This window comes from Oncorhynchus mykiss, chromosome 27 (assembly GCF_013265735.2).
Source record: "Oncorhynchus mykiss isolate Arlee chromosome 27, USDA_OmykA_1.1, whole genome shotgun sequence".
Taxonomy (NCBI): domain Eukaryota; kingdom Metazoa; phylum Chordata; class Actinopteri; order Salmoniformes; family Salmonidae; genus Oncorhynchus; species Oncorhynchus mykiss.
The window spans coordinates 776,179-801,874 of NC_048591.1; the positions used below are offsets into that span (position 1 = coordinate 776,179).

Sequence of the window (25,696 nt, forward strand, 5' to 3'; positions counted from 1 at the left end):
AGTCGCCTGGACGCTTTCATTTATTTTTTTATTAACAACTATCAACAAACAAAAGAGGAATAGTCATATGCAAACAAGCATACATACAAACTATTTACATTGCCAGATATCCTAAACAAACAAATCATATTCATTAATAATACAACAGGTTCGAATTACCTTTTTGTTTTTCATTTTAGTTAAAGCAGTGCCGTATTGTTTAAATTCATTTATAAAGTGAAAAAAGTTCGGTTTTGAATTAGACCATTTGCATTTGCGAATATGAAATGTACCTAATATCATTAGCAGTTGATGGATGCTTAAAACAACCGGTTAAAACGAAGAATGACGATTCAATGGGCCAATTCGATTATGCTGAACCGCATAGAACCTGAACATGGCCCGCGCTGCTCGGTCATGTTGTCAACAAGGCAGCATGGTCCGTCAACCAGAAACTTACAATATTTTTCCATAAAATATATGTCAACATTTTCTTATCAAAAGCAATCACTTTTGCATGTGAAAACACAGAATTCAAGTCATAACTCCACGTGCTTAATTACGTCACTTTTGTTTGAGCCTACTTCACCGTGGGCTTTTATACGGGGGGCCTGGCTCGCGCCCGGGAGGCAGCCCGGTTGCCAAACAACTACAGCCACTGTCAACCAATGCAAAACTCGCATTCCCAGGCGCCCGGGCCAGACTAATCGAATCCCCTTATTTTAGCTCGCACTGCCTATAGGGTCGTCAACTAACAGGCATAAACCCCGCCCATTTCTACAATTGATCTTAATATCTGATTTGAAACATAACCCTAACCACACTGATTAACGTATGCCTAACCCTAACCTTAAATTAAGACCAAAAAGCTCATTTTAGTTTTCACGATGTAATCGAGGGGGACTATGGATCTTTCTCTGTTCTAGTATGTATGTATGTATGTATGTATGTATGTATGTATGTATGTATGTATGTAGGTAGGTAGGTAGGTATGTAGGTAGGTATGTATGTATCACAGGAGGTTGGTGGAAACTTAATTGGGGAGAACGGGCTTGTGGTAATGGCTGGAGCAGATGAGTGGAATGGTTGGCCCAAGGGGGGCGATATAGTAATCAACGGAAATTCTAAACTTTGAGCAAGCATATCTCCTGTACCGTTTGAGCTACAGTCATATATGTTTTTACATATATGCATCTCCTCATGAGCAACACGTTTCCCATAAGGACCTATAAGATCGGCCCATTATATACAGCGAGGGGGAAAACAATTGTAATATACGCTGCATCATTTGTGGGGGACGTCATGTTTACTGTTGCCTTGTTTTAACTTTGGCGCTTGCCCATCTAATGGGAACCAGAACGGGGTGGGCTGAATTTGCACTGGTTTAAAAGTGATTGCATTTGTTTTGTAACCAGGCTGCCTCCCGGCCATGAACCATATACTATAAATAAAATAAAATGTTATTGGTCACATACACATGGTTAGCAGATGTTAATGCGAGTGTAGCGAAATGCTTGTGCTTCTGGTTCTGACAGTGCAGTAATATCTAACAAGTAATCTAACAATTCCAGTACAACTACCTAATACACATAAATCTAAAGGGATGGAATAAGAATATGTACATATCAAATCAAATCAAATGTATTTATATAGCCCTTCGTACATCAGCTGATATCTCAAAGTGCTGTAAAGAAACCCAGCCTAAAACCCCAAACAGCAAGCAATGCAGGTGTAGAAGCACGGTGGCTAGGAAAAACTCCCTAGAAAAGCCAAAACCTAGGAAGAAACCTAGAGAGGATTACACCATGAGTCGTTAATCATGAAGCATACACACAGAGATGCTTATTTCTGTCGGCGCAAAGCATGAAGAAACCCGGTGGCTGTACTGACTCCGACAACATATCCCGAGACAGTCATGTTTCTGTGAAACAACAGAGAATGTTACAATCTCTGTCTCTCTGGAAGGCAACCCTTGCCCTAATTTCATCCACCTTGTTGTCTAGAGACTGGACATTGGAGAGCAATATACTCGGAAGCAGCGGGTGGTGTGCACGTCTTCGAATTCTGACCAGGAGGACTCTCTTCTGCGGCGATGTTGTTTTGGGCTCTGTGATTAGATTCAATGTGCTGGTTGGTGGTCTGAACAAAGAATCCACTTTGGGAAAGTCGCATTTATGGTCGTAATGTTGGTAAGATGACGTCGATTTTATATCCAATAGTTCTTCCCAGCTGTATGTAATAACACTTAAGATTTTCTGGGATAACAATGTAAGAAATCATACATTTAAAAACTAAATACTGCATAGTTTCCCAAGGACTCGAAGCGAGGCGACCATCTCTGTCGGCACCATCTTTGTTCGCAAGCCCTGTGCACCCAAGTTCATTCTAATTGTGCATGCATTTTGCAACCTGCGGCCGCACGACTTTTGCCTGGGTGGGCGCAGTGTTGCCAGATGGGCTTTGGTGGGGAAACAATGGCTTTGGGTGGGTTGAGATGTTTGAGCTTCATTTAGCTGCTTAGGTAGGTTTCTGAGAAGTTCATAATATAGAATTATAAAAAATAAAAAAACAAGTCCCTCTCAGTCACAGTTTCACCAACATTTCACTCTCGATCTCCCGCACTCCACTTTGGGCTTCTCTCTAGGTCTGCTCATTTTCCACGCTGGGAGACTCCTAATTAAGGACTTTAACTCCACTAAACATACTCCCTAATCATTTTGTGACTTCATTACATACTCTAAATCAAATGTATTGGGCCCTCAAATATAAAAATGTCATCCAGCTTTGGAGGGATGGAAAGTGGGACACCTTTGACTTATCCAAACCTCTGAGCATCTCTGCAGTTTGGGATGGAGTAAAGGTCAACTGCCCCTTAGGCTGTTTAAAACCAGATAACTTAGTTCTATGTGGCATCCATGAGTCAGAAACATGCATTCTAGTGTCAAAACTGACTACAAAATGTAAATAGGATAATTGTGGTCATCAAGTCAGTCTAGTTAGTCACAACTTACTAGAGGGTTGGGTATGGATTACTTACATGCCCACTTTTGCCAATGATGCCCAATTGCCCATCCGTGGTACCACATCTCCTCTCCAAGTTGGGACAAACAATTAACTCTGAAAATAGTTATCTGGTCCCGACTCAGTGTGTGCACTTCCTGGGGTTGGCACTGGACAATCAAATCATGCTCTCCAGAAAGAGTGGAGTCATTGACAAATTGTCTTTCAACATTCGAACTGAGAAAACAGGTGACAGTGCTAGAGAGTCAGAGGCTCCTAAGATTCCTAGCTCCTGCAGTCCATGCTGTACCGTTGGGCTTGCTCCACATGTGGTCAATACAGCACTGGTACAACAGACACAATCTGTGTCCCAGAAGGGACAAACACAAAAAGCTGACCATTTCAATTAGTTGCTGGAGAGCAATACAATAGTAGCACCTTACTCTACAAACTCCCAGTGGAGTTATAGGCGGAGTTTACAGCCGGGTGACTTTGACCACAGTCGCCTCCCTACAGGGATGGAAAGCAGTCTTGAACCAGTCAGGGGTCCAATGGTGTATAGTACATCACCATAGACAACAGCTCACGTCAACGTACTGGAGATCAAGGCGGTTCACCTTGCACTCCGGTACTTCTTCCCAGTACTTCCGGCACTTTCTCCCAGTACTGAGAGGACAGACACATCAAGCGCCAGGGTGGACTGAGGTCAACGGCACTGCACCAGGTAGGAAGGGAGCTTTGGGCAAATAAACACCTTTACATCCCTTATTACACAGATATGGAGAAGAGGGTGGGGAAAATAGATAGATAGGAGAAAAAGGGACATTTATCGTACGCTTGTAAAGTACGCTCAAAGTAACCACATACATACCTTATACACGAGCCACTGCCCGTTTGGGTAAGAAATGCAATGTATTTACATGTAGATGTCTTTGTTCGTCGTCTCTCTGTTGAAACCAATTGATCCTTCTATGGGGAATGGCTCGATGGGTGTAAAGCACTGGTTGTCCACCAGAGGTCACAATGTCCTTCTTCGTAGTTGTCTTGGTCTTGTAATGGAGTGTTCAAATAGAACAGATCTTCACATGCACCAATGGTTGACCACTTTTACATGCCCAGCTGCAGACTGGCAATGTTAATGTCTAGTCTTTCTCTTCACCTCGTGTGAAGATTCAAAGTTCTTACCATTTTCAGTCGTGTTTTCTGGTCTTAGAGTTTCAACCATTTGTAATGTTTAGCTCACACTTCACATCTGCTGGTCTGGTATGTTAATTCTTAGAGTCCTTTAAAGAACTCTGGTCGAAAAGGGCGGTTCCATCACACTGACACGCTCTTCTGACCTGATTCGGGGCGTGGCTTAGTTAATGTGCAAAGGACATGAAAACTATGATCTCGTTTGAAAACTGAAATCACATTCATATCTTAACAAAAATAGTTTCATCGTTCTTCACATTTCCAACACAACGTAAAGATTGTAAACCTGACACACCGTTTTAAAGCTATTCAAGTTACAGTATTTTCATTAGTTTTTAATGACATCACAAAATCCCAAGATTATTCTTTAGATACCACTGACCATAGCTAACATTCCTATCTTAGAAATATTGTTCCAATATTCACTTTTGGGCATTAGACATTTTGGGCGGGCAACAGACTCTCTAGACAAAGGCATTCCTTTTGTTGATACTGAAGAGCAGGAGAGGGTTCTCTGCTGCATAAGATTTACGATTGCCATGAGGTGTCATAAAACTGGCCCAGCCACCCCTTTCCTCTCCTGTGGGAGAGAGGGGGCTCTGGCTATCTGTCAGCCATTTGCCAAGCTGATCTGAGGCCTTGGATCCTCGACCAGGAGAGTCATGACAGAGTTCACATCAATATTATTCGTAGCCATCTATTTACCGATGCTGGCACTAAGAACGCACTCAACGAGCTGTATAAGGCCATAAGCAAACAAGAAAATGCTCATCCAGAAACGGCGTTCTTACCTCATTTCTACCTACATGTCACATGTGCAACCAGAGGAAAGAAAACTCTAGACCACCTTTACTCCATACACAGAGACGCATACAAAGCTCTCCCTCACCCTCCATTTGGTAAATCTGACCATAATTCCAATCTCCTGATTCCTGCTTAGAAGTACCAGTGACTCACTCAATATGAAAGTGGTCAGATGACGAGGATGCTACGCTACAGAAGTGTTTTGCTAGCACAGACTGGAATATGTTCCGGGATTCATCCAAAGGCATTGAGGAGTATACCACCTCAGTCACTGGCTTCTTCAATAAGTGCATTGATGACATCGTCCCCACAGTGACCGTACGTACATTTCCCAACCAGAGGCCATGGATTACATGCAACATCCACACCGAGCTAAAGGCTAGAGCTGCCGCTTTCAAGGAGCGGGACACTAATCCGGATGCTTATAAGAAATCCTGCTATGCCCTCAGACGAACCATCAAACAGGAAAAGTGTCAATACAGGACTAAGATTGAATCCTACTACACCGGCTCTGACGCTCGTCGGGTTTGAAAAGTATTATGGACTACAAAGGGAAACCCAGCCGCGAGCTGCCCAGTGACGCGAGCCTACGAGACAAGCTAAATTACTTTGATGTTCGCTTTGAGGCAAGCAACACTGAAGCATGCATGAGAATACCAGCTCCAACACCACCATTAAGTTTGCTGACGACACAACAATGGTAGGCCTGATCACCGACAACAATGAGACAGCCTATAGGGAGGAGGTCAGAGACTTGGCAGTGTGGTGCCAGGACAAGAACCTCTCTCTCAATGTGAGCAAGACAAAGGAGCGGATCATGGACTATAGTAAAAGGAGGGCCAAACAGGCCCCCATTTACATAAACGGGACTGAAGTGGAGGAGGTCAAGAGTTTCAAGTTTCACATCACCAACAAACTATCATGGTCCAAACACACCAAGACAGTTGTGAAAAGGGAACGAAAACACCTTTTCCCCCTCAGGAGACTGAAAATATTTGGCATGGGCCCCCAGATCCTCAAAAGGTTCTACAGCTGCACCATCGAGAGCATCCTGACCGGTTGCATCACCGCCTGGTAGGCAACTGCTCGGCATCTGACCGTAAGGCGCTACAGAGGGTAGTACATCACTGGGGCCAAGCTTCCTGACATCCAGGACCTACAGTGGGGCAAAAAAGTATTTAGTCAGCCACCAATTGTGCAAGTTCTCCCACTTAAAAAGATGGGAGGCCTGTAATTTTCATCATAGGTACACTTCAACTATGACAGACAAAATGAGAGAAAAAAATCCAGAAAATCACATTGTAGGATTTTTTATGAATTTATTTGCAAATTATGGTGGAAAATAAGTATTTGGTCACCTACAAACAAGCAAGATTTCTGGCTCTCACAGACCTGTAACTTCTTCTTTAAGAGGCTCCTCTGTCCTCCACTCGTTACCTGTATTAATGGCACCTGTTTGAACTTGTTATCAGTATAAAAGACACCTGTCCACAACCTCAAACAGTCACACTCCAAACTCCACTATGGCCAAGACCAAAGAGCTGTCAAAGGACACCAGAAACAAAATTGTAGACCTGCACCAGGCTGGGAAGACTGAATCTGCAATAGGTAAGCTGCTTGGTTTGAAGAAATCAACTGTGAGAGCAATCATTAGGAAATGGAAGACATACAAGACCACTGATAATCTCCCTCGATCTGGGGCTCCACGCAAGATCTCACCCCGTGGGGTCAAAATGATCACAAGAACGGTGAGCAAAAATCCCAGAACCACACGGGGGGACCTCGTGAATGACCTGCAGAGAGCTGGGACCAAAGTAACAAAGCCTACCATCAGTAACACACTACGCCGCCAGGGACTCAAATCCTGCAGTGCCAGAAGTGTCCCCCTGCTTAAGCCAGTACATGTCCAGGCCCGTCTGAAGTTTGCTAGAGAGCATTTGGATGATCCAGAAGAAGATTGGGAGAATGTCATATGGTCAAATGAAACCTCCTTCCATCAGCAAGGGCATTGAAGATGAAACATGGCTGGGTCTTTCAGCATGACAATGATCCCAAACACACCGCCCGGGCAACAAAGGAGTGGCTTCGTAAGAAGCATTTCAAGATCCTGGAGTGGCCTAGCCAGTCTCCAGATCTCAACCCCATAGAAAATCTTTGGAGGGAGTTGAAAGTCCGTGTTGCCCAGCAACAGCCCCAAAACATCACTGCTCTAGAGGAGATCTGCATGGAGGAATGGGCCAAAATACCAGCTACAGTGTGTGAAAACCTTGTGAAGACTTACAGAAAACGTTTGACCTCTGTCATTGCCAACAAAGGGTCTATAACAAAGTATTGAGATAAACTTTTGTTATTGACCAAATACTTATTTTCCACCATAATTTGCAAATAAATTCATTAAAAATCCTACAATGTGATTTTCTGGACTCCAGTCACCCACGTCATAGACTGTTCTCTCTGCTACCGCACAGCGGTGGAGCGCCAAGTCTAGGACCAAAAGTCTCCTTAACAGCTTCTACCCCAAAACCATAAGACTGCTCTACAACTAAACTATTCAAATGGCCACCCAGACACCCCCCCCACTGTTTATTATATATGCATAGTCACTTTACAAATTACCTTGACTAACCTGTACCCCCGCACATTGCCTCGGTACCGGTACCTCCTGTATATAGCCTTGTTATTGTTATGTACATTTGTGTTACTTTTTGATTGATTTTATTATTTATTAATTTTTTACTATGTTTATTTAGTAAATATTTTACTAAACGTTTCTTGAACTGCATTGTTGGTTATTCGGGGAATGTAACAAATAACATTTCATTTTAATGGAATCAGGTGCGCTAGATTAGGGTTGGAGTGAAAAACTACAGGACGGTAGTTCTCCAGGAACAGGGTTGGAAAGCCCTGCGCTAAGCAAACCTTGTATTCCTACAAGTAAAATGTTCAGGAAGTGGTGTGTTGACCATGCAGATTTCTTCATTTTCCTGCCCAATTTCTGACATTTTGACATTCCTCCAGAAATGTATGGCTGCAGGGAAGTCCGCATCTACAGTACATTGAAAATGTATATGGAAGACATCTCTATGGGTCATGACCAGATTGCAGGTGCATCACCAGGGGCAGACCCTCTTGTCTAGCAATTAATGAAAGGTGCCTGTAGGCTACGGTCCCCCAAGGCTCCTTCAATACCCTCATGGGAGTTAGATGTTTTCTTACGATCAACTATGAGTCCACCATTTGAGGCAATTTTTACTTGAGCTATGTGAGCTCTCAGTAAAGACTGCCTATCTATTGGCTATTGTTTCAGCCAAGCGTGTTGGAGAATTACATGTGAAGGATGGTTAGAAAGCACGTCTCACTTTAGCAGAAGATGGATCTAAGGCAGTGCTTCAGCTAAATAAAGCAATCTTACCTAAATTGCTTTCATCATCACATGCTAACCAGCCCTTTTAATCATAACTAGCATAACTAGAGACTAGCACATTGGATTACCAATGCGGTATCAAAATCATATGCTGCAGCATGAAGACCTTCTCCAGACGGTGTGGTAGCACACTCCACCAGGGGTATGGCCACTTCATGGTCCCTGTTCAGAGGGACCTTCCTGGACTCTATCTGTGCTGCTGCAAGTTGGGTAGCCCCCATGATTTTCATGAGGTAGTACAGACTCAATATTATGTCCACATCATCAGTGGGGCCTGTGGTTCTGGACACGGCACGCTCTCTAAACCCAGATAAGTGAACATACTGTGAACCTTGTACATACTTATGAATCATCAGTGAGATGGATGTTCTATACAGAGGCCTTTTACTCTTGGTGCTGTTGTCCCCAATTAAAACCTAATGTTAAATTTCTAGTTTTCAGCTTGTTGAATTGTGTTACCATTTGGGTATTTATATTCTGTTGCATCCTTTGGTGGATAGAAAGACGTCCCAGGGACTCATCTGGACTAAGTTAAATGGTGAGTTATCCCACTCTGTTGTCCGAACAACCTCTTTGGTACAGCCTCTCCCATAAAGTCATTTGTCGACGAGTTGCGAAAACTAAAGTGAACGTTGGGTTATGGATGCAGTGGTGTAAAGTACTGAGGTACAAAATACTTTAAAGTACTACTTAAGTTGTTTTTGGGGATATCTGTACTTTACAATTTATATTTTGGAATACTTTTACTTCACTATATTCCGGAAGAAAACAATGTACTTTTTACTCCATACATTCTCCCTAAGACCCAAAAGTACTTGTTGCATTTTTCATGCTTAGCCGGACAGGAAAATGGTCAAATTCACGCACTTATCAAGATAATATCCCTGGTCATCCGTGCTGCCACTGATCTGGCGGATTCACGAAACACAAATGCTTCATTTGTAAATTATGTAATAAGGAATTCTTTATTATTTTTACTTTTATTAGTTAACTATATTTTAGCAATTACATTTACCTTTGATACTTAAGTACAGTTGCAGTCGGAAGTTTACATACACTTAGGTTGGAGTCATTAAAACTAATTTTTCAACCACTCCACAAATTTCTTGTTAACAAACTATAGAAGCTTCTGGTAGGCTAATTGACATCATTTGAGTCAATTGAAGGTGTACCTGTGGATGTATTTCAAGGCCTACCTTCAAACTCAATGCCTCTTTGCTTGACATCGTGGTAAAATCAAAAGAAATCAGCCAAGACCCCAGAAAAATAATTGTAGACCTCCACAAGTCAGGTTCATCCTTGGGAGCAATTTCCAAAAGCCTGAAGGTACCACGTTCATCTGTACAAACAATAGTACACAAGTATAAACACCATGGGACCACGCAGCCGCCATACTGCTCTGGAAGGAGACACGTTCTGTCTCCTAGAGATAAATGTACTTTGGTGCGAAAAGTGCAAATCAATCCAAGAACAACAGCAAAGGACCTTGTGAAGATGCTGGAGGAAACAGGTACAAAAGTATCTATATCCACAGTAAAACGAGTCCTATATCGACATAACCTGAAAGGGCGCTCAGCACGGAAGAATACACTGCTCCAAAACCGCCATAAAAAAGGCAGACAACGGTTTGCAACTGCACATGGGGACAAAGATTTTACTTTTAGAAGAAATGTCATCTGGTCTGATGAAACAAAAATAGAACTGTTTGGAAATAATGACCATTGTTATGTTCAGAGGAAAAAAGGGGAGGCTTACAAGCTGAAGAACACCATCTCAACCGTGAAGCACGGGGGTGGCAGCATCATGTTGTGGGGGTGCTTTGCTGCAGGAGGGACTGGTACACTTTTCAAAATAGATGGCATTATGAGACAGGAACATTATGTGGATATATTGAAGCAACATCAAGACATCAGTCAGGAAGTTAAAGCTTGGTCGCAAATGGGTCTTCCAAATGGACAATGACCCCAAGCATACTTCCAAAGTTGTGGCAAAATGGCTTAAGGACAACAAAGTCAAGGTACTGGAGTGTCCCAACTAAAACCTAAATTCTATAGAAAATTTGTGGGCAGAACTGAAAAAGTGTGTGCAAGCAAGGAGGCCTACAAACCTGACCCAGTTACACCAGCTCTGTCAGGAGGAATGGGCCAAAATTCAATCAACTTATTGTGGGAAGATTGTGGAAGGCTACACGACACGTTTGACCCAAGTTAAACAATTTAAAGGCAATGCTACCAAATACTAATTGTGTGTACTGTATGTAAACTTATGACCCACTGGGAATGTGATGAGAGAAATAAAAGCTGAAATAAATAATTCTCTCTACTTTTATTCTGACATTTCACATTCTTAAAATAAAGTGGCAATCCTAACTGACCTAAGACAGGGAATTTTTACTAGGATTAAATGTCAGGAATTGTGAAAAACTGAGTTTAACGGTATTTGGCTAAGGTGTATGTAAACTTCCCAACTTCAACTGTAGCTACACAAGGAAATTAGCTTGAGGAAGAAAAATTTAAGCTTAAAGACTAAGATTTGTGGAATTTTGCTAAAAACTCTAGTTCAAATGAATTATTTGAAGCGATAGTAACTGATGTTTATTTAAAGCATTTTTTTTGTTTCATGTATGACCTCCAATGAGTTGAAATATAACTGCAAACCAATGATTTTAATATTATGTGAGGGAGATTACAAGTCTTTGCTGTCATTGTGTTGAGTGGTCAAATCAATGTCTTGGAAAGCCATTCAGCATTCAAACGTTTCAATACCAGATACCGGAAAAAAACAAGATACAGAATAACATAAATGCCAACTTCTTTACATACTTAAAGTGAAAGATAAAACAAGACAAGCACTTGAATGAAAAATAAAGTAATTCACCTCTAATTTGCATTTGAATGTGTTATTGTGTTTCACAGTTCCTTCAGAATTTGGATGGACATGATCAGAACAAGTTGTTTCCTTCAAAGTACAGTTCTGTCAATGAATCATGTAGGCTATACAAGTGGTACATTCTGATTACTATAAAGAATCAATAACCTAATCTTTAAAATCAGGAAAGTAAACAAAAAAATTCAGATGTATGACACAGTCGACAGAAATCAGCCATTTGGCATTAACCCATTTCTCCCCTCCAATACTAAAATATGCATCTGAGTATTTATACTGTATCTACAAAGGTAAGTATACAAGTATTTGTGTACATAATTATGTGCAAAATAAAATTGAAATATCTTATTCTTTAAAAATGTTAAGTAGTAATGGACATTAAAGCTCATATTTTTGGCATATTCCATTGGAAAAATATACATTTTTAGGAAAACAAGAAATCAAATAGAATATGAAAGACATTTATCAAATAAAATATAATAGCCCTTTGAATAAGTGTCTCAAACAATATAGTAACTACAACTCAAAGATGAGAAAGATAACAATGCTGATTAAATATATTAATGTGGAATCTCCAATAGACATATTGCAGAAAACAATTATCCTAATTAATACCATACTATAGCAGTCAACCCACGATTAATATACATCAAAACTATAAAGCTTAGGCAGTGCTAAAACTTTATAAAGCAGTGCCATACACATGCATAGAGACATTTTGGTTTGTGGTTGTGAAAAAGAGGGCATAAATCATTGAGAAAAGCAACAACGCAACAGTGAGTGTAGAGGTAGAAGTGTGGGCATAAGATTGACAGAAAATACATACTGGAATTGAATTTGACGAGAAAATCACCATCCAAAAAGCATGTTAATATTGTGCCCCTTTCCAATATTACTGTAATAGTTTACAGCAAAGAGTTTACACATATTGCATATATTTAACCTGGCAACACTGATCCTTTAACTCAACAATATGACGTGACCAGAAGCTGCGTTTTAACTGAAGATTTTAGAGTGTGAGTGGCTGAAGACCTCAACACCCACACGTTTCAGGCTGCCTGCATTGTAGGTGTTCTGTGCAGATTTTCAGATCGTTAAATCTTATTGATGGGGTTTAATTATAACCATTTACTCTGACAAAACCTGTCTAACATTGACAGAACACAATCAATATGACTTGTGGATCATGAAATAATCAATAGGATGGCAGTGCAGCTCTGGGATCACCTTTAACTATTCAAATGTGCACAACACTAACACTGGATCAGCTTCTGAGGTCTTCAGTTCAATTTGATGATAGGAATTACTGGTGATTTGCCCCATGGGAAACAGAATACGACCCACGTGTTACTCCACCGGGTTAATGGGAATCTGAATGGAGGGTCTGACAAAGTAATAGTGCTATATCTTGTGTCCAGATCCTTGGCTGAGCTAGAATCAGAATCATACATGAGCCTGAACACAGATTTTGAAGTGTCTGCATAGAATCTCAACACAACCTCATACTGTGAATCATTTTTACTTTTTCTCACAGTGCATTAACTGCATGATGATTTAGTGTCTATTTTACAATTCTATGAGTAACTGCAAACGAGAAGAAAATAAATAACGATAGTACCTAACGTTTCAGCAAAACCATGTTCGTAGAAACTACATCTAATAGGAATACAACCAAATGAAGATGAACAATTTATGACATAGGCTAGCTAGGGTTTAGTTTCTGTTTAAAAGCAATGCATTTGGAACCTGGGCAACAAAAGCAGTATAGTTATTGTATGCAAGAAGTTGTCTGATTGAAATATAAATAAATAAAACAAGAATAACCCTTTAATAATAGCAATTAAAGTGCTCATTCTTTTTGGAAATTCTTCCTGATCTGCGTGGATTGCATTTGATTCTGTTTTCACTGGACATGCAGGACCGGAGAAAGTACTTGTCGGGACTGGTCTTTTGCTTGTCTTCTTGTTGCTGTTCGCTGTCAAACTGTCTTTGAAGATTCAACGCTAGCTCTCTGTCCTCTCTCTCTTGCTGAACCTGTTGAATGTACAGTTCAGCCTGCGCACACTCTATATTGAAACCATCTTGGCTCTGGGATCTTGGCCTCTTGAGTCCAGACTCTGTCTCTTCCAGGTGTTTGGTCTTCTGGCTCCTCTTCTTGCCCCTCCTTGAGGTAGGTTGGTTCTGGGCACAGTTTCTATTGTCAAACTCTTTTCTCTGATCCTGTGAGTCTTTTGATTTAAGTTTGCAACTCCTAACACTGGCAATTATATCATGTGGTACTACGGTTGGATTTTGATGAATTGAAGTTGGTCCACAATGTAATTCAGGTACCACCACAGACTCAAAAGAAACCCCACATTCTTTTACAGTCTCCTCACTGGTTAAGGCTACAAATGGAGTTTGAAACTTTGTGAATTGTTTTTGATGGATCGCTGTCTCTCCAATGGCCTGATCAAATATCAGTCTTCGTTTATTATGTATACAAGTTCTTTCATTCTCTTGCCCAGAGGAATCAGTCTTGGCACACACAACCAAGTGTTCTTTTCCCTTACTTGCTGCTGGAGCGCAGCTACAGGGCATGCCGTCCTTCTCCTCTATGGGGCTTGGTTTGAAGACAAGGTCCTCGTTCATGGGGTTGGTCAAGGTACCCTTCGAGGTCACTTTGACAGACTGACGGTCCACCTCTATCTGCTTCCATTTCTGTAGGATAGTAGGGCTCGCTTCATAGCTGGTGGGCCTTTCCAGGCTGCGGAATAAGTTCCGGGGGGTGGACTTCACAATTGTGGGTTCCATCACTCGCCCGTCAGGTAGTTGCTTTGGTGGGGTGCACGGTGAACACACTATTGGCTTGAAGTGATTCAGCTCCTCAGAAATACTGTCATTGCTCTCAGGGCTAATGGACCTCTCCTGTTTCGACTGGGGGACCATAAAAGGTGTTGATGACGCCATGATGACGCCTCGCCAGATATGCCTCTTGTCTTGGACAATGATGGGTGCCGAAAGAGATCGGCTGTTCTCAGAGGACAGAAGGATTCCTGCATTGTAGCTGTGAGCAATACTTGCCTGTACAGAGACAACAAATCAACAAAAAAAGGAAGATCAATGTTTTAAAGGTCATGAACAGTCAGAATCATATTTTTCTTGAAATTTGAATGAAACCAGATGAAAGTATTACAACCAAAGCATGAAAAATGACTGTTGCTTCTACATTGATCAAGTTTGATCTTAAAGTTACTTGTCCCCTCCCCCATCTCAAACACTTAGATTCAAGAGGGGGGATTATTAAAGGGATATGGTGCCATCACTAATGTTCCCTTAAATTCTAGGTCTTGTGAGCGTAAACTTGAACATTGTGAGAATTTTGTGCATCTTCCGGCTTGCGTTTACAGTGAACACTAAGGCTGTACAACCTTACAGTTTTAGACAGTAGCCAAAAGGCTATTTGAGCATAATGTAGACCTACCAACAAAACCAATGGAGCAAAATTCTATAACATTTTCACATGGAAATAGCTTTGATTTCTATGATATAGCCTACACAGTATGTGGTGTTCAATGCAGGCCTACATTGCATGAGACTTTAAAAAACGTTTTTACATTATGATAGTCTTGACATTAATGACTTTTTACTTAGTCTAACACCATGGGCCAAATAGGTGACTGTAAATTGCATGATGCAAGAAACCACTTTACAACATAATACAGAAAATTAGACAATGTAGACTTATTATCCTATTGGCTTATTTGCATATTCAAGCCGGTCTCAAACACAACACTGCCCATTTAATTAAGACATAAGCTTTTTACCTGACTCGTTTTTCAAAGACAGCTTGAAATGTAGCCAACAGGTTTTATGCTCTTGTAGGAAGCAGTAACTCCCCATTGCTGACCTATCCTTATCTATAACTGGGCTAATAACTCGCTAACTAGCATAGAATATCAACAAATGTTTACATGCATAACTTTGATCTGAAAAGCCCATTACCCTCTTGAGTGTAGGGGGCAGTATTTTGATAATTGGATGAAAAACATGCCCAAATGAAACTGCCTATTTCTCATGCCCAGAATCTAGAATATGCATATAATTGTCAGATTATGATAGAAAACACTTTAAAGTTTCCAAAACTGTCAAAATATTGTCTGTGAGTGATTCATCACTCCAGAGAATGCGTTTCCACTGATCCAGTGTTCAATGGCGGCAAGTTTTACACCACATGGTTATCTTAGGTTTGTGTGCGGCTGCTAGGCCATGGAAACCTGTTTCATGAAGCTCCCAATGAACAGTTCTTGTGCTGACGTTGCGTCCAGAGGCAGTTTGGTACTCAGTAGTGAGTGTTGCAACCGAGAAAAGACGATTTCTACCCACTATGAGCTTCAGTACTCGGCGGTCCCGTTCTGTCAGCTTGTGTGGCCTACCACTTCACTGTTGTTGCTCCTAGACATTTACACTTCAAAATAACCACACTAACGGTTGGCTGGGGCAGCACTAGCAGGGCAGAAATTTGACAAATTGACTTGTTGGAAAGATGGCATCCTATGCCATGTTGAAAGTCACTGAGCTCTTCAGTAAGGCCATTCTGCTGCCAATGTTTGTCTATGGAGATCGCATGGCTGTGTGCTTGATTTAAAACACCTGTCAGCAATGGGTGTGGCTGAAATAGCTGAATCCACTCATTTGAAGGGGTGTCCACATACACCAGAAGTCGGAAGTTTACATACACCTTAGCCAAATACATTTAAACTTAGTTTTTCACAATTCCTCACATTTAATCCTAGTAAAACTTCCCTGTCTTAGGTCGGTTAGGATCACCACTTTATTTTAAGAATGTGAAATGTCAGAATAATAGTTGAGAAATTGATTTATTTCAGCTTGTATTTCTTTCATCACATTCCCAGTGGGTCAGAAGTTTACATACACTCAATTAGTATTTGGTAGCATTGCCTTTAAATTGTTTAACTTGGGTCAAATGTTTCATAGTCTTCCACAATAAGCTTCCCACAATAAGATGGGTGAATTTTGGCCCATTCCTCCTGACAGAGCTGGTGTAACTGGGTCAGGTTTGTAGGCCTCCTTGCTCGCACACACCTTTTCAGTTCTGCCCACACATTTTCTATAGGATTGAGGTCAGGGTTTTGTGATGGCCACTCCAGTACGTTGACTTTGTTGTCCTTAAGCCATTTTGCCACAACTTTGGAAGTATGCTTGGGGTCATTGTTCATTTGGAAGACCCATTTGCGACCAAGCTTTAACTTCTTGACTGATGTCTTGATGTTGCTTCAATATATCCACATAATTTTCCTGTCTCATGATGCCATCTATTTTGTGAAGTGCAGTCCCTCCTGCAGCAAAAGACCTCCACAACACGATGCTGCCACCCCCGTGCTTCACGGTTGGGATGGTGTTCTTCAGCTTGCAAGCCTCCCCCTTTCTCCTCCAAACATAACAATGGTCATTATGGCCAAACAGTTCTATTTTTGTTTCATCAGACCAGAGGACATTTCTCCTAAAAGTAAAATCTTTGTCCCCATGTGCAGTTGCAAACCGTAGTCTGGCTTTTTTATGGCGGTTTTGGAGCAGTGGCTTCTTCCGTGCTGAGCGCCCTTTCAGGTTATGTCGATATAGGACTCGTTTTACTGTGGATATAGATACTTTTGTACCTGTTTCCTCCAGCATCTTCACAGGGTCCTTTGCTGTTGTTCTGGGATTGATTTGCAATTTTCGCTACAAAGTACGTTCATCTCTGGGAGACAGAACACGTCTCCTTCCTGAGCGGTATGGCGGCTGTGTGGTCCCATGGTGTTTACACTTGTTCATCTGTACAAACAGTACGCGTGGTACCCTCAGGCATTTGGAAATTGCTCCCAAGGATGAACCAGACTTGCGGAGGTCTACAATTAGTTCTGAGGTCTTGGCTGATTTCTTTTGATTTTCCTATGATGTCAAGCAAAAAGGCACTGAGTTTGAAGGTAGGCCTTGAAATACATCCACAGGTAAACCTCCAATTGACTCAAATGATGTCAATTAGCCTATCAGAAGCTTCTAAAGCCATGACATCATTTTCTGGAATTTTCCAAGCTGTTTAAAGGCACAGTCAACTTAGTTTATGTAAACATCTGTCCCACTGGAATTGTGATACAGTGAAATAATCTGTCTGTAAACAATTGTTGGAAAAATTACTTGTGTCATGCACGAAGTAGATGTCCTAATCGACTTGCCAAAACTATATTTTGTTAACAAGAAATTTGTGGAGTGGTTGAAAAACAAGTTTTAATGACTCCAACCTAAGTGTATGCAAACTTCCGACTCCAACTGTATATACAAAAGTAATTCATTTACAGTATTAAGTATTCATACCCCTGAGTCGATGCATGTTAGAATCACCGTCAGCAGCTATTATAGTTGTGAGTCTTTCTGGGTAAGTCTCTAAGAGCTTTGCACACCTGGATTGTACAATATTTGCACATTATTATTTTTCAATTCTTCAAAATCTGTCAAGTTGGTTGTTGATCATTGCTAGACAGCCATTTTCAAGTCTTGCCACAGATTTTCAAGACGATTTAAGTCAAAAATGTAACTAATCTCATAGGGAACATTCAATGTCGTCTCGGAACTCCAGTGTATATTCGGCCTTGTATTTTAGGTTATTGTCCTGATGAAAGGTGAATTTGTCTTCCAGTGTCTGCTGGAAAGCAGACTGAACAAGGTTTTCCTCTAGGATTTTGTCTGTGCTTAGCTCTATTCTGTTTCCCTTTATCCTACAAAAAAACGACCTATTCTTTGCCGATGACAAGCATACCGATAACATGATGCAGCTACCACCATGTTTAAAAATATGAAGAGTGGCACTAAGTGATGTGTTGTTTTGGATTTGCCCCAAACATAACACTTTGTATTCAGGACAAAAAGTAAATTTCTTTGTCATTTTTTTAAAAACTTTAGCGCATTATTGCAAACAGGAGGTATGTTTTGGAATATTTTTATTCTGCACAGGCTTCCTTCTTTTCACTCTGTCATCCATCCTCAGTTTTCTCCTATCACAGCCATTAAACTCTAATTGTTTTAAAGTCACCATTGGCCTCATGATGAAATCCCAGGGAGGTTTCCTTCCTCTCCTGCAACTGAGTTAGGAAGGACGCCTGTATATTTGTAGTGACTGAGTGTATAAATACACCATCCAAATTGTAAATAATAACTTCACCATGCTCAAAGGGATATTCAATGTCTGCTTTTATTTTTTATACCCATCTACCAATAGAAGCCCTTCGTTGCAAGGCATTGGAAAACCTCCCTTGTCTTTGTGATTGAATCTGTGTTTGAAATTCACTGCTCGACTACGGGACCAGTCATTGCTCGACTGTGGGGGTACAGAGAAGAGGTAGCCATTCAAAACTGGACAGAGTCCATTGCAACTTATGTGACTTGTTAAGCAAATGTATACTCCTGAACTTATTTAGGCTTGCCATAACAAAGGGGTTGAATACTTATTGACTCATTTTAAAGGAAAGAGATTGGAGAACCATCCAAAAGGACAAACCATCTCCACAGAGGAACTCTGGCGCTCGGTCAGAGTGACCATCGGGTTCTTGGTCACCTCACTGACCAAGGCCCTTCTCCCCCAATTGCTCAGTTTGGCCGGACGGCCAGCTCTAGGAATGGTCTTGGTGGTTCCAAATTTCTTCCATTTAAGAATGATGGAGGCCACTGTGTTCTTGGGGACCTTCAATGCTGCAGAAATGTTTTGGTACCCTTCCCCAGATATGTGCCTCGACACAATTCTGTCTCGGAGCTCTACCGGACAATTCCTTTGGCCTCATGGCTTGGTTTTTGCTCTGACATGCACTGTCAACTTATAATAGACGTGTGTGCCTTTCCAAATCATGTCCAATCAATTGCATTTTCCACAGGTGGACTCCAATCAAGTTGTAGAAACATCTGAAGGATGATCAATGGAAACAGGAGGCACCTGAGCTCAATTTCGAGGCTCATAGCAAAGGGTCTGAATACTTAAGGAAATAAGGTATTTATGTTTTTGTATTTTTAATAAATGTGTAAAAAAATCTAAAACCCTGCTTTTGCTTTGTCGTTATGGGGTATAGTGTGCAGATAGAATAAGGCTGTAATGTAACAAAATGTGGAAAAATGTCAAGGGGTCTGAATACTTTCCAAATGCACTGTATGTCTCCCCTTTCATCTGTGTCTGGTGTTAGCTAGTTACTGGCTAGCTAGGTCTTTAGCAAGCACGAAACAGAACGGGGAGGGGGTCGTTCAAAACTATGATGCCGCTGTCATGTAAACACATCCGTTAGTGAGGCTGTGAACCGATTCAAGAGCGGCATGCCAATTTCAATGTTGTTTGAGTTCCTTTGTGTAACACCAAATTTGTTTGAGAAGATTTACTGCATCCAAGTTTCTTGACCTCGGTGTTTCAAAGAGCTATCAGTCAATGTGAATATAAGCTCCCCGCCCACTCAGCCTCTTTTCAAACTTCCTGGTTGTTGGCCATGAGAGAAAAATAACTCTACAATTTTGAGCATTTCTATCCCCCAATTATATTAAGGGGTCTACAGTATCTTAGTCACTCAAAAGGCTACTTTACATGGGAATCATAATTAAAAGCACAGCATCATACCTTGTCCAGTCCAGGAAGATGAGTAGACACCCTCATTTTGCGCCTTCCCTCTTCTGGATCAGTACAGCTCTGGCTTCTCTGCACCACATTGGTATGTAGACCACTGAGGGAATAGGGGACTGAGTAAATAACTGAATTAAAAGCACAAAAAAACATTCAAGGTAACATCAATTGTTCAATGTCTTTGAAAATGTATGTGTGCAAAAAATCTATATACGGCAGCATTAAGTTTTAAAAAATTGCAACATGATTATTCATTACTATTATATGAGGACATTATTACAGTTATAAGCAGCCCAAAATGTCAAATAATAACACAAACGCTGAGATCTTTGTTCTTCTAACAAATGCAGACACATTTCTGGTTCTTTTCCCAATGGGTTCTTCATTCTCCGAGTCTGACAGCAACCCATAGAACTGGAAGAGAGGGTTGTATATCTCAGCATCATATTTACACTTATTCATCAGTGTGTTGGCATAGCATTCTGAGCAACAATCCATTCACAATCTATTCAACAATCTAGTCATAAGAGAGTTACAAGATAAAACTTACAGGATCTTGAAAGTGCTTGAGAGTTCCACATCCCTCTCTGTGGTGGACTTTCCTCCTCCCCTCTTCTTTCTCTTCATTGATTGGGACCTGAAAAAGAAAAATCACTTCTTACTGATAGTAACTGAACCCAAGGGATCATTCACATAACCCGTGGTTGTTTAAAATCAATGTGTTGTGTGCCCATCTACAACAGTGGAATTTCTGATAGGAATAAGATGATGATATCAGTATATTTTTTCTCTAATCCAAGTCTCAAACACATAGGTCTTTCCTTTTGAGGGGTTTATGGGTATTGTACAATGTAAAAAAAAAAATATATGCACTACGGGACACAAAACCTGTTGTTGTAATAACCCATATTACAATGTTGCCTTTACTTTTTGCTTTCCATACTCCAGTCGGATCTCTCCAGATTTGGATACCTGAGCAGGCGAGCGGAAAATGTCTGAGGAAGAAAAATGAAAATTATCAAACTCACTCAAAAAGATTCTGAAAACAAGTGCTGGGTCAGAAAAGTTTGGGAACCACTATATGGAACATGTATACACACACACACAAATATATATATATATATATATATTACATTACAGTTAAAAACACCCCAGACAGTACAGATGGTGTCAATAGAGTAGTACCTCCCACAAAAAGCGCCACAAGTCTGGGCAAGTCACAGTGAAACTTTCTATGCCTAGACAAGTCGGGTATATCAAAACTGACTGGTCTGGTTATTCAGCCTTGTACAAGAGCCTATTGGTGATATGGAATGGCCATCATTCCATATAATGAGAGACCACACAGCGCCAGATCGAATAGCATTTGTTACAATGTAACAGAACCGTTCTAATTCCAAATAATATCGCTGTAACAACAAAGTAACACACTATTGTAAATGTGAAGAAAAAAACAAACATGAAACTGTATGCACTGCAGTGGTGTTGCCAACATGGAATGACCGTACCACTGTCAGTTACAATGTTTGCCGAGAATAAAAACGATAAGCCTATATGTTTTCCTACTTTGTGTTCGTGGTCATAACCTATACTTGGAAACAAATTAAGAGGACTGAACAAAAACCTTACGACATACACAAATGTATGTACCCTAACCCAATACAACCCCAAACAGCCTAAAACTGAATTGTAATAATTGTTGTTATCAAAAAAGCATACCTTCTCCACCAGTCTCACAGTCTCTCTGCTCCATTCTGATCTTGCATCGCTGTGGGTAACTCTGTCGAACCATTTCCCAGAGTTCGATGTTAACTAGGCTTTTCTCCCGGGACTGTTTACGGGCCCAGCTGGATACTCGCAGCCGGCAGAGGGGACAGCACAAACTGGTGAATTCAACTGTCCGCTTGAAACAGTGCAGACACACCGAGTGGCTACATGGCATAGTTACGGGCTCTAATAAAATTTCCGAACAAACCGGACACCTTGCCTCCTCCAACGTCAGCAGCTGTGAATGTGTCCGAGTTTTCAGCATATCGGCGGGCCTGGCTTTGCATTTGTGCCCCAATCCACTGGTGGATCTGACCGACCCTGTCGCCGCCATTTTCATTGGTCTCTCCCTACCAAAGATGGTGGATAAATTAAGAGAGGTTACTCAGGCCGTTTACCATTGAAAACAATGAACAGTTCTGGTCTGCTTAAGGGGGTGGTTCCATAGACAACAGTGCGATAGCAGCTGGTTCTGGTCTAATTAGTTCATTGAGCCATGCGCAGACCTTTTGGGGAGAATGTGCTCGATATATAAAAAGGGCACCCAAATTTGCCCTACCGCGATCACGGACTTGTTGAGCAATTATTACAAGAGAAAGCAGCACAAACTGATGAGTAAAGTATTTAGCAAAACTAATTTGAACTGTAATAAATGCTGCACTTATTAACAATGATCAACACAATTACAGTCAAAATAGAAGCGTGTAAGAAATACTGTAGCCTATCATTACTATATCTAACCCAACATGAGTTGCCACTATCCTGTACTCAAACATTTAGACCAGCGACCCCCAAAAGTAAAACAAATTGTGAGGAGCACAATCGCTGTCCAAATGTATAGCCTGTCATTACAGCCATAAACAGTGATGCATTTTGAAAAATTGGCTGCAGAAATACAATGCGTATTACACCTGCATTTGGAGCTGAAACTCATTAATGTTAGCAGACAATATAGAGTAGGGATATAGCATGTCAAGAGCAAGGAAAATCATTCTGCCTACTTGTAGCAGATGTTGCAGGATTGGATGGAAAACATGTTGTCTGCACCATGCCATCACATTGGAGGGCAACCTGTCTGCATAGTGCAAGTTCAACGTGCCAGCCGTTAAACCCTGTTCTTTCTCACAAATAATGTAATAAAGTCGCCAGAATATGTTACATCTTCATCCCAAAATATTACAATTTTACAGCTGTTTATCGTTAGTTATATAGCCAGTAGCCACCCAAACTATGTATATCTGAAATATAAAAAATAATCTATCAAATTGTCAGGTAGCCTATTGTTCTGGCTGAGTGAGTAGTAGATTTCTCAAATGTATTTTATATTTATGATGAAGTAGGCCTACTCTGTTTTTGCCAGGAAAAACGGGAGGAAATAAAACAAGTTATTTCTGGTCGCTAATCTGGATACGAAAACCCGTTTTTGCGCGCCAATGATGATGAATAATCATTGGTCAACAATCAAGATGTGCGTGCGTTTTGGTTCTCAAGCGTAGATGATAATTTAACGATGACTTGCTTGCAGTGGGTTAAGAACAATAAGGACACGAAAATGTATAGCATTTGTTGTATACCACTACCGAAAAGGGCACTGGAAGGACAAAGGGGCATTTGCTTTGCACAGGTAGAGCCCTATCTATGCACGTGCCTGATTGACTGTAATTTAACCAGAAAAAATTAGGGAGTGGGTTGTCTCGCTTCCTCTTCAGTCTTTGTCCCATCTCTAGGTTTGAAAACAATCCCCGCCCAGTCACTCAATGCATCAACGGCAGCAAAGGCATACAAATTGGGTGTGCTTGATTTAGCTTGCCGGATGAGCGGAGTTCGCACCTTGGAATAGCCTACACGTGCCGAGCCCAAGTGCAGAGTTTCCCAAACTCACTCCAAAGGGTGCACGTTTTGGTTGTTGGTTTAGCGCTACACAGCTGATTCAAATAATCAACTAATCATCAAGCTTCGATAATTTGAACTAGCTGTGTAGTATTAGGACAGAAAAACAAAACATGCACCCCTTTGAGTTCCCAGGACCGAGCTTTGGAAATTCTGCCCTTGTGCAAACTCCACCTACCGAGCAAGCTACAAGTAGGCTACTAAAAAAAATTATAGAGTACCACAGTATGAGTCACAGTACACAGAAAACCTAGCGGTCAAACAAGGAAATGGTTCCAATTGTTTTTCCACCATTAATTTTTCCCATTGGGATAAACAAACTTTGATTTGATTAGCTTGAACACATGGTTACAATATACCTATTACAGAATAAAAAGAGGGATGAACTAACAAATCATGTAATTTATTTGCATAGATTTAGTCATCAAATCAATTGACCGAGTAGTGAACATAAATCATTACTACAAAGAATTGCAGGAAAACAAGCTTTTTGTGTGGTGTATTCATGCATCTCAATAAACCATAACCTAAATGCAATTTACCGAAAAATAGGGGTTGTTTATGATTTCGAAGGACCAATAAAAAGGGATAAACAACTTAGGTGCTGAATTTTAGTCCGGTAGCAACCACCACAGGGTGTCCATTCAGAACACGAGGAAGCAGTAGTTCAAGGGTTTAATGAGGATCCGCACAAGCATACAACATCACTCTCTCTGGTACTAATTGTAGTTCTGTAATGAAAAGAGAACTTAGACTATAGCACAGTATGGGGAAAAATATGTCAACATGCCAACAACTGAACAGGCTATGTGGACCCAAACACATGCTAGATGCAAAAAGAACAATAGAGCAATGTAGAAATATCTACACATTATAAAACATAATAAGCATGAGCGATCTACAACTGAAAATAGCCTAGCACCACAGACAAATTCTAATCGCTAAATAGTAATGTATTCCGGATGACAATGCTAATGCTAGCGTGAGTACGAAAGCTAGTTTAACACAAATGGAATATATTTACAACAGACACTATTTAGCTCCAAACAACAAGACATCAGAATTTTAGCACTTAGATTTTGCTGCACGCACCAACACAAGAAAGAAAAGCCATTTCTTCTAACGAAGTAGGATAAGCAAGAGAGAAAAACAGGTTGGACATCAGAATGGAAACTACAGACTGACTAAGGCCCTGCCTGGTCGGGTATTAACCTACTTAATCCCACAAGTCACATTTTTTTCCCTTATAAGGCTCTAAAAGTTTTACTGAATGATATATCAATGCATTTCCAGCAAAAATTTGAATAATAAAGGGTCTCAATGAAAAATGTGCAGTCACATGTTTAGTGTAAATTGTCACATGACCAGAGCTGTTTACTTCCTGGTTGCACCATGAGAAGACTATGGGTCCATTATTAAAGCTCTCATACAAAAGTTTAGTGAAGTATGTTAACATTCAAATAGGACAAATATTTTTGGTACACGTCAACTTTTAAGGTGTCTAGTATTGATATATGCATTTGCAATTACTCAACTTTGTTCAGTGTGGTCATAGAATGAGTAAACATGTTGATGGCAACTATAGTGACCGGCGGGATAACACAGTGCATCTAGGTATACAAATACTTATACTAACACATACTGTAGTTCTTGTTCTACCTAACTTTCTACTCTGTTCTTTCTTTTAGTTACACTTCGAGTCAAGTTCTGGATATGTTGGATCTCGGTGACTGCTCAGACAAGGCGTGCAACATTGCAGTTATCCCTCAGAGATTGCGAGAGAGATGGGTCAGATATGGACTATGAGGGGGAGACAGGCCATTTGCCAGCCAGGCTGTTGAATGTATATGCTGAACCTATGCAAACTGATCATGACAGGAACAACGTTATCAGGGATGATGACCTACCCCTCACCACCCCACACCCTCCTCCCTGAGACTGGGTTGGGTCATGGACCCAGTGTCGTTCTTGGTGTTGCAGAGCAATCTCAGGTGCCTCAAGGTTGCAAGTTCCTTCATGACAACCTCTTCACTTCGCTTGCACTCCTCGATGAAATGACAAAAAGAGGATATGGGAGCTCTAGAACGATGAGGCAATATCGTCTGTTTGATGTCTCATTC

General features: G+C 40.9%; 1 protein-coding gene across 1 annotated transcript; it reads right to left on the bottom strand.

Moving 5' to 3' along the window:
• Positions 1–10,978: 10,978 nt before the first annotated feature.
• On the bottom strand, positions 10,979–23,068 carry LOC110507299 (E3 ubiquitin-protein ligase RNF169). Its single transcript, XM_021587190.2, has 7 exons — positions 22,688–23,068; positions 21,639–22,036; positions 20,847–20,914; positions 20,470–20,556; positions 20,239–20,333; positions 19,917–20,019; positions 10,979–14,350 (listed from the first exon to the last, which is right to left on the bottom strand). The coding sequence occupies exons 1-7, from the start codon at positions 22,720–22,722 to the stop codon at positions 13,115–13,117; spliced, it is 2,022 nt and encodes a 673-aa protein (XP_021442865.2). The 5' UTR covers positions 22,723–23,068; the 3' UTR covers positions 10,979–13,114.
• Positions 23,069–25,696: the final 2,628 nt, after the last annotated feature.

Excerpts from the sequence above, each read along its gene's own strand:
- LOC110507299 (XM_021587190.2), bottom strand. The coding sequence starts at position 22,722 with ATGTTTTCCATCCAATCCTGCAACATCTGCTACAA. Across the intron at positions 20,557-20,846 it reads TGGAGTATGGAAAGCAAAAA|GTCCCAATCAATGAAGAGAA; the intron begins GTAAAGGCAACA and ends TTTCTTTTTCAG. Across the intron at positions 14,351-19,916 it reads ATCTTCCTGGACTGGACAAG|GCAAGTATTGCTCACAGCTA; the intron begins GTATGATGCTGT and ends GTCTCTGTACAG.